This window comes from Podarcis erhardii (assembly GCF_964252035.2).
Source record: "Podarcis erhardii genome assembly, chromosome: 6".
In the NCBI taxonomy this organism is placed as follows: Eukaryota; Metazoa; Chordata; class Lepidosauria; order Squamata; family Lacertidae; genus Podarcis; species Podarcis erhardii.
Genome location: NC_138510.1, coordinates 29118092 through 29128195, shown reverse-complemented (window position 1 = coordinate 29128195; position 10104 = coordinate 29118092). Strand labels below are relative to the sequence as shown.

The window sequence follows — 10104 nt, the reverse complement described above, 5'->3', positions numbered from 1 at the left end:
GGTGGTGGTTGTCATTCCTTGTATGGTGTGAAATATTTCTCTTAAAAGCCTTAAACAATGCAACAACAGTCACTGAGCAACATACATTCACTCTAATCGTCACTTAAATGGAATTGTGTATGCTATACGAAATGTTGGGTTTGTTTTTATTTATGTTTTTACCAAAGGGGCGAATTCCACATCACATACGCTTCCTCTAGGTTAAAGTTTCCCTTTTATTTCACACTGACATGTATGTGCTTCATGGACTTTGAACACATACCTTGTAGCTGTCTGCACAATTCTACAGTGGTGCCCCGCAAGACGAATGCCTCGCAAGATGAAAAACCCGCTAGACGAAAGGGTTTTCCGTTTTTCGAGGCGCTTCGCAAGACGAATTTCCCTATGGGCTTGCTTCGCAAGACGAAAACGTCTTGTGAGTTTTTTCCCTCCCCCCCCCTTTTTCTAAGCCGCTAATAGCGCTAATCCGCTAAGCCGCTAATAGGGATGCTTCGCAAGACGAAAAAACCGCTAGACGAAGAGACTCACGGAACGGATTATTTTCGTCTTGCGAGGCACCACTGTAATTCTCTCCTATCCTGTTGACTCCTTAGTGAACTAGTATGAGCCTAGGTTGCCATTGTGAGGTGGAGATATTGTAACGTCACTGTCAGTAACAAACCAGTACCAGGAAATATTGTCGCACATCAATCATAGGCTTCCTGTTTTGATGACTAAAGCTTTTGCGTATGCTATGCTCTCACTGTCGTTGATCACAAATGGGTCAAAGTGTTGCATCCAATTATAACTGAGGAAACCCATTTACACTGATGGACTTCCCATATCCAAAACTTCTACATTACTGCAAGTCCTAGTCCTCAGATAACTGCATTTTAGTGACATTTGTTAGGAATTTTTCTGTTACTGGTATAGACATGTATTTCCTGGCCACGTCACTAGATGGCAGAATAGCACTTGAATACAGTAGTGTCAAAAAGCCAGCAATTGTGTGCCCTCTGCTAAATCAGGGGTGACTATCCTGGGGCCTTTTAGATTTTGTTGGGCTCAAACTCCCAGCAGCCCCATCCAGCACTGCCAGGGATGATGGGAGCTGGAGCAAAACCATTTCTAGAAGTCCACAGGTTAGCCATCCATGCACTAAAATAGCATGTTGTGCTATTAAAACTGAGAGGAGTTAATGAGGAAGCAAGGCCTCATGCGAAACAACACATTTACAGAATGAGGCTAAGCGTGGTTATTTATTAAACGTTATAGTCACTTGCTTTTTAAAAGGCTTTCAAATGACCTACATGGGAAGATACTGGACCGCCTCTCCTGGTATGCCCCACAGAGGAACTTACGGTCTTCAAATAAAAACATCTTGAAGGTCCCAGGCCACAGAGAGGTTAGGCTGGCCTCAACTAGAGCCAGGGCTTTTTTGGCTGCGGCTCCAACCTGGTGGAACGCTCTGTCACAAGTGACAAGGGCCCTGCAGGACTTGACATCTTTCCGCAGGGCCTGCAAGACAGAGCTGTTCCACCAGGCCTTTGGTCAGGGCGCAGCCTGACTCCCTCCTTGGCAATCTTTACAAAAATTTAGTTTATGGTTGCCATCAATTTTGATTTTAATTAATATTTATAATGTTGCACTGTTTTAGTGTTGTTAGCCGCCCTCAGTCCGGCTTCGGCCGGGGAGGGCAGGATATAAATAAAATTTATTATTATTATTATTATTATTATTATTATTATTATTATTTACACATAAATACATTATATCATAGGGGAGAATTGATACTAAACAGACATCTCATATGGCATGTTAAAAACCACACAACCCCCTATAATTGTGATAGAAAACTTTGGCAATGTACTAAAAGTGAAACAAAAATCATACTTCCACCCCTAACCAGCAGATGAAACAAAACAAAACCTCAAATACCAACACACCCTAACCCAGAAGTCAGCTATGTCAACCCTGTGATTTGTTTGGTTTTATATTTGATCTCCCCACCCCAGCTAGAAGCCTGGTGTCCAGGCCAGCTATTGCAAATCAGTGGGGTGGGAACCTGTCCTCCATGATCCAGTGGCTGCCCACTTCCTTGCAGAGAGAGCAGCACCAAACACAAATCAGGGAGAGATGGCAAAAGTTTACCTACTCTGCTGCGGCTCCCCTGCAGCTGCTGCTGCTGCTCCTGCTGATACCAGTAAGCTTCGTGGGGATTTCTAGGTACAGAACATGTACATGGGGGTGTTACCATTCCCTGCCACCCAACCTTGCCCTTAACTCTGGCCTGTAGCAAAGCAGGAATTTGAGTGAGAGAATGAGGGTGGGTGGTTTGCAGAACTTTTATCAGCCTTCTCTCAATTAAGAAAATCACTGGTACCAGTGTGTTTCCTGAATCAATTTAAGGGGTTGGTACTAATCTTTCTCAAGCCCTAATTCAGGGTTGGGTAACCTGCATCCCTCTCTAAAGTCTTGTGTCCCCTCAATCCCAGCAGCCCAATGACAGCTGAAAATTCACAGATCACTTAAACGATTTGGGGTCTCGTTTTCCCAAGGACTGCGTTTGTTAAAACTTGGATGGTTTTGAATACTGGAAGCAGCCCAGCCCACCCTTTGGCAGTGGCATCAAGACTCTCTCCCAGGCGAAATTTGTCCAGCGCCCTCTCCACCCCACCTCCTTTTAAGCGTGCTTTGAAAATGTCCCATAATGCTTGTTCTCTTTTAAGCCAATCTTATGTTCAAACACTAAATCACTTATTGCTTTCTTTCTTTCTACATACTTCTACACCCTCCCCCAGAAGAACCCAGGTAGCAAACTCTTTCCCCATCCAATTCCTATTTTAGCCACGGCGAGAGGGAGAGCGAGTGTCCCCAAGCACCATCCCGTGGGCTTCAAACGAGTAGGCATTTGAACCTGGGTCTCAGCTCTGAAATCACGCTGTTTTCTCCCCCTTGAGAGAACAGCTTATGCCACCGACGCCTCTATTTGAGCTGCTGGGCCGTCCAGCATTACGCATTTTCCTTCTCCATACGCGAAGTTGCAAAACACCCATTCTATGTTTATGCAGAGCCTTCCAAAGCAACGACTCCTAGCCGCCACCCCACTTTTCCCCCACCCCCACATAATGTTTTCCTACAAGAGGGCGGTGTAGGAAATGACACCCGGTCCCTAAACTTAGGAACCCGCCTTCCCTCTCTAACGATTGGCTAAGGACGCGGCTCGCCCTGCGGGGTGAGACTGGGGCGCAGGCGCGCGCGCTCACTGTGACCGGGCTCGGGTGCCAGCTTGTGGGTACCTCCCAGGGAAGGCTTTGATCTCCCTCCCTCCCTGCAAGATGGTGAGTGAAGGGCGGTGGGCGGTCTGCTTCTGCCGAATTCTCCCCGTCGCAGAAAAGAGGAGACTTCCTGGGTGGGTTTCGGGTGACCAGTGGAGACTTCCTGGGCAGCTCTTTGGAAAAGTCAGAGCAGACTCCGCTGCCGCCTTGTGATGTGCCACACCCGGCCAGCTCCTGCGCGCCCCGGGGTCCGGGATCAAAGGATGTGGCTGAAGGGCCCATTACATTCACCAGCTCTTTTCTTTTGCTGTTCAGCTTCTCTCTGATCGCGTGCATCTCCATGGCCTTCGGGGTTTCGGGGCCTCTCACAGCATCATCCCCATCTCCGTGATGTGACCATCTTTCTGGTCCCATATAAGAACCGGCGCACTGCTCATGATGCGCAACGCTCTCACCTGCATGCATTCCTGCTTGATACATTTTGTACTCCCAGGAGCTCATTTTCCCCCAACATCACAGTGGGGCAGGGTCTGCTGACAGAGTGGCTTTCTGTTGCATTGTATTTGTTGGCAGAGTGGGGTCTGCGTTTGTGGCTCCTAGTGTCCAAACCCACGACTTTTGCCCCTGCACAACATTTGGCCCTTCAGTGTACTTTGTATAGAATTTTGCAAAATGTCTAGATTCGGGACTGCTGCATGTATATATTATTTTATTAAAATCACTTTAGCTCTCCTTTGCGTCAAAAGGTCTCTCCAAAGCATGCTGTTGGCACCCAAAACTATTTGTAAGATGATGCATGTGAGTTGCTTCCTAAGTCCTGTGTACAGTACAACTAAACTTAAAAGACCCTATCTATGGCCCACTAGCAACAGCAGGTATGTTCTTCCTGTACTGTCAGAGGCAGTGTGCCTCTGAATTCCAGTTCCTGGGAATCACAAGTGTGGAGAGTGGTGAGTGCTCAGGTTTATTTGCAGGCTTCCTGTTGAGACATCTCATTGACCACTGTGAGAACAGGATGCTGAACTAAATAGGTCATTGGTTCCTGATCCAGTAGAGCTCGTCATATATTCTTGAATTGATTGATTGATTGATTGATTGATTATATTTCTGTGCCACTTTTCATTCAGATGAATCCCAAAGCGGCTTACAAACGACAATAATGTGACAGAACATAATAGAGCATCATAAATACAGCATAAATCATATGCAGTGCATGGGTGTTCCATGGTGCATATATATTTGCATTTATAGTCCACCTTTTCTCCATCATGGAACCCAAGACTGTCAACATGTTCTTCCCAAGCAGTCAGCCATCCAGGCAGCCACTGGTCAAACCTTTACAGTTCCAGCATGGTGGTGGCCTCATGTACCATATTTACTCGAGTCTAATGCACCATCAAATCTAATGCACACTCAATATTCAGAACTTTGAAACAGAAATAAAAAATTGCTGGCAAATGTAACTATGCCATCAAATCTAATGCACACCTTAATTTCCACAACATAATTTCGCCAAAAAAGGTGAGCATTAGATTCGAGTAAATACGGCATTTCAAGTGTGGGCACACCATACATTTTAAGTATGATATTGAACCTTGTGTTCCCCTATAAGAGCGGTAGTCTCGTAATCTGGGGAACCGGGTTGGCGTCTCCGCTCCTCCACATGCAGCTGCTGGGTGACCTTGGGCCAGTCACACTTCTCTGAAGTCTCTCAGCCCCACTCACCTCACAGAGTGTTTGTTGTGGGGGAGGAAGGGAAAGGAGAATGTTAGCCACTTTGAGACTCCTTAAAGGGAGTGAAAGGCGGGATATCAAATCCAAACTCTTCTTCTTCTTCTTCTTCTTCTATCACTTCCACTATAATAGCAAACTCATGAGCTGAATGCTGCTAGCATTGTAGCCAAAACTGACAATGAAGAGGGGAAGCATCAGCCTCTGCAGGGAACCCTTTCCCCCTTCCCTGCCAGGTTTGTAGAAGTTTGAAAAATATATAACCTAATTTTATGGTTGAGCAAAGGGCCTGTTAGCACATATTCAGATTGCATATAGAACTAAACATTTTTTACTTGATCATGGTCAGGACTTGTCTAGTTTGGATTTTCTGCTGTGGATTTTGATTGCTCCAGGCCACTTTACTTGTTTCCTTAATCACTGGTGCCTCTCCATGTGGTTGTGGTCATGGCCCTCCTGGCTGCAGAGATAAAGTAGTCTCCCTAATAACAGGTCTGGCCTTGTCTAGGCAAAATTATCTGCAGGCAGAAACCTCTGGTGGGTACCTTTGACATAGTTTTGTCAAAATAACAAAAGTGTATCATGGCACCTGAAAGACCTAACTAATTTATTATAGTATAAGTCCACATTATCAGATGCATTGCATTATTCTGAGTTGCAGGTGTGTGTGTGTGTGTGTGTGTGTGTGTGTGTGTATATATATATATATATATATATATATATATATATATATATATGTGGTGTGTGTGTGTGTGTGTGTGTGTGTGTGTGTTTAACATGATTACTATAACTAAGTAATTCAGACAATACAATAAAACATGCATATTTTAAAAAAGCAAAATCAAATGTTAAAATCAAGAAGACAGAAGACTTATTAAAATTTGGGCAAATTCAGCACTTTTATGTATAATAAAAATCCTTATCTAGGTAGACATGCCTAAACAAAACAAAAAAATAACATTTAAATATATATGTGGGGGATGTGTGTTTGTATGACCAGGGCCTGGGAAATCAGAGTTCAGTTCCCCACTTAGTTACGAAGTTCACTGGGTGACCTTGAGCCAGTCTGTTTCTGACCCTAACCTACCTCTTAGAATTGTCTACATGCCATTGCTGCTGAACCATGAAAACTTTTAAATGACACATCTTGGCTTGCCATAGCAGCATTTAAATATTTTCACTGTGCTTCCCAGGTTGCATTCTGCAAGATATTTTCCAGCATAAAGATGATTTCCATATAGGAAGTGATGTGTGAAGAGGCCTTTGTCGTAACATGAGAGGGGGAGACTTCTGTGCAAGATGCGGCAGGATTTCACCCCTATCATCGCACTGCCTTGTGTAATGTCTGAGCCTGATAAGCAAAGCCACTGAAACGGATAAGCGGAACCAGTTTCTGGCTTCCCAGGACTTCTTGCCAGATGATGGGAGGCAAATTGTGGCCTTAAGAAAAGCTTAAGCAGACTTTGATGATATGGTGGTGCGGGAGAGAGCTGTGCTTTTGTGCTTGGAGCACAAGACGTATCTCTCCGAATCCTCTTACCCCTCCAGTCTTTCCAGATGTCTTATTACACAGCATTATTGGAAAACAAATTGCATCTTTCAAGATACACTTGCGTATTTTCTTTTTCTTCCAGGCTGAGGTAGAAGAAACCCTTAAGCGAATTCAGAGTCAAAAGGGGGTCCAAGGAATCATCATTGTTAATTCAGAAGGTATTGTGTAATTATGGTTGTTGTTGGCGAAAGCCACTCTTTTAGGCCCTGATGCTCTATTGCCATACTAAATTTATCCTGATTGTGCAATAAATTTAATAATAAATGTTCTTGTGTGGGAGGGGGTTATTAGTTTGTTTTTGTATTATTAAGTATATGTGAACCGTCACATGCTGTGATGAATGGGGCCAGAGGGAAAAGTGGGTGGAGCAATGAATGTAGATTTTACCTTTGCACAGTATACTGGTTTCTTTAGCCTTCATCCAGGCAAGGAAGATGCATTATCAGAACTCAGGGATACATCCTCGCCAGGCAGAAATATTCCAGGTGTGGAATGGAGCCAGTGAGGGGTGTGGCTTGGAAAAGGGTTGTACAATCTGGGGAGAATTCCAGGAGCCAGACAGAGTTTTCCATGGGCTACATAACACACTTGGGTTAGAGAAACCCACTTGCATGTTAAAGATGTCTGCTGTGATGCTAAGGCTACTATCCTATGCATGTTTATATGGGAGTAAGACCCAGTGAAATCAAAAGGAATGGTATATATCTTTAAGAATGTGCTGTACCTTTGATGAATTTAGCAGTGCTTGTGGCCAATTAATTTTGCGTCTTCCTCTACAAATTGGGATGGTGTAATACTGTTGAATGTCCGCCTGTGTGCCTGTTTCTAAAATGTTACTTGTGATCCACAAGACCCTATTAACAGTGGTGGAGAACTTCACCATAATTACCTGCCCTTTACTGTAAGATCCCAGAACAGGTTACAACGATGAAAACACAACATTAAAAACAACTTACAATCTCAAAAAAATAAGGTGGGTCCTGAAAATATACATCTCAGGTGTCAAAAGGCCAGGGTAAATAGGTGTGTAGTCAGATTTCTGAAGCACAGTTCCCCCAACCCTTACTTCCATGAAAAACTCCAAAAGGATACTGTGATCAACAGTATTGAAAGTGGCCAAGAGATGGAGGAGACTGCCCTCTTCTTTCTCCCACCAAACATCAGCAACTGGGGCGACCAAGGCAGTTTCAGTGCCATGACCAGGCCTGAAGCCTGACTGGAATGGTTCCAAGTAATCAGCTTCCTCCAAGCATTCCTGAAGCTGGACCACTGCCACCTTCTCAAGAACTTTGTCCCAAAAGGGGATATCTGCCACTGGGTGATAGTTGTTTAACACTTATTGGCCAAGGGGAGGACTTCTCAAGGAGGTGACACACCACACCACCACCTTCTTCAAGGCAGATGGTACTTGCCCTTTCTCCAGTGAAACATCAATCGCTTCCTGTATCCACCAAGTCAACTCCCTGTGGCTAGCTCTAAGAAACCAGTATGGGCAAGCATCAAGCAGGCAGGTGATCAGCTGCACTTCTTCAAGCAGCTTCAGGCTGCAATAATCTAAACTGATTCAGTTTAGATGGAAGATGCAGTGTTCTAGGCACTTGCATTGGACTTGGGGGTAAGTGTGCTATCCAATTTTGTTTGAGTATGAGTGATTCCCCCCCCCCCACAAGTGAATTGCAAAGGAGGGTGTCAGAGCAATTCTGTCTTGGCCAGATGACAAAAGCCCATTCGCCACTCAGAAAAGCTTTGCCATACGGCTACTTGCGGGTGCAGTGGTGGCAAAGAAGTAAGCTTTCTTTACTGCTGTCACATGGTAGGCACAAGCGGAAGTCCTTGTACAGGCCTTCTGCAGACAGGGCTGGTTAGGCCCTTAAGTTTCTCATATCAAACCGTGTCTTAGCCTAATGTAACCACAGAATCATTTTGCACCCCGCAGGCATTCCCATCAAAAGCACCATGGATAACCCCACCACAGTGCAGTATGCAGGCTTAATGCATAACTTAATAATGAAGGCAAGGGGGACCGTGCGAGATATTGATCCCCAGAATGACCTCACGTTCTTGCGGATTCGCTCCAAGAAAAATGAAATCATGGTTGCACCAGGTAAAATAAACAGGGAAAGCTCTTCTTGGTACATTCGGATGCCAAAGTGGAATTTCATTATCTCTAAATCTAAACTTTTATATGGGATACACTCTTTTATCTTGTACACCTGTATAGGAAATACAGAAAAGTGTGGGTTCTAAATAGTGGTGAAGGAGTTTTAGATGGGGTTCCTATCCAGATTCAAATAACATTGAAGAACTTTATCACTGATGGGGGTTTTACATATCCTTCACAATCTTGCAACTTGGTCCTATTTATATTTTACTTCAAAGTCTTCTGAACAGCTCTTGAACTTCTTCTACTTCTTGTGCTTTGTATATAAGATAGTCTAGGTACTAGGTACTACTGGCCAGTTGTGAAAGGCATGGTCTAGAAGTGAGACTTCCACTCTGTAACTGAGCCTAGAATGCATGTGATTACTGTAAATTAGCACTAACAATAATTTTTTTTTTAAAAAAAATAAATCCTCTATTATTTCCTTGCAGATAAGGATTATTTCCTGATTGTCGTTCAGAATCCAACGGAGTGAAATCCTCTCAAAATGACCTTCAGTTCCTTATACTTAAATGTATTTTTATTTAACGTCCCAAAAAGCTGTTAGAAATTGTTTGTGCCACATTAATAATGTCTGTGATTCTGTTTTTAACTGTTAAATGTAGATTCAAGGAGTATCTTCATATAACTAAAATGTAACTAGATGAAGAAGAAAAGCAATGAAATCAGGCTAACTTAAGTGTCAAAGATTTTTTCCAGAAAATGTAATTGTACAGGACTGTTGTCTGAAACCTTTCTAATCATATATTAGTTTTTCTTTTGCATCCTTTTTATTTTGACACTTATTCAAATTTGGAAGTTGCTGTTCCTTCTGAAACTGATTAAAAGAATGGAAGAATTCTGGACTGTGATCTTTCATTTTAAAAGATTTCAGTAGCCTTGAGTTTTTAATACAGAAATTGGAAGTCTTGCGTATCTTGAAATCACCCACGCTGTCACGGTATTCCCGGGGGACTGAATTTGGAAAATTATGTACGGTTCTGGTTGCCTCACCTCAGAAAGGATATTGGGAGAGTTGGAGAAGATTCAGAAAAGGGCAACCAAAATGATAAGTGGATGGAGCGACTCTCAGAAGGGTTGCAGCATTTGGGGCTTTTTAGTTTAGAGACCTCATTGAGGTCTGCATATCAGACCTCAGATATGCAGATGACACAACCTTGATGGCAGAAAGTGAGGAGGAATTAAAGAACCTTTTATTGAGGGTGAAAGAGGAGAGCGCAAAATATGGTCTGAAGCTCAACATCAAAAAAACGAAGATCATGGCCACTGGTCCCATCACCTCCTGGCAAATAGAAGGAGAAGAAATGGAGGCAGTGAGAGATTTTACTTTCTTGGGCTCCATGATCACTGCAGATGGTGAAAGCAGCCACGAAATTAAGAGACGCCTGCTTCTTGGGAGGAAA

General features: G+C 43.6%; 1 protein-coding gene across 1 annotated transcript; it reads left to right on the top strand.

Moving 5' to 3' along the window:
* The first annotated feature begins 3181 nt into the window (after positions 1-3181).
* On the top strand, positions 3182-9539 carry DYNLRB1 (dynein light chain roadblock-type 1). The gene is made up of 4 exons (XM_081866817.1): positions 3182-3320; positions 6623-6698; positions 8477-8644; positions 9133-9539. Exons 1-4 carry the CDS (start codon positions 3318-3320, stop codon positions 9174-9176), a joined length of 291 nt encoding a protein of 96 aa, XP_081722943.1. The 5' UTR covers positions 3182-3317; the 3' UTR covers positions 9177-9539.
* Positions 9540-10104: the final 565 nt, after the last annotated feature.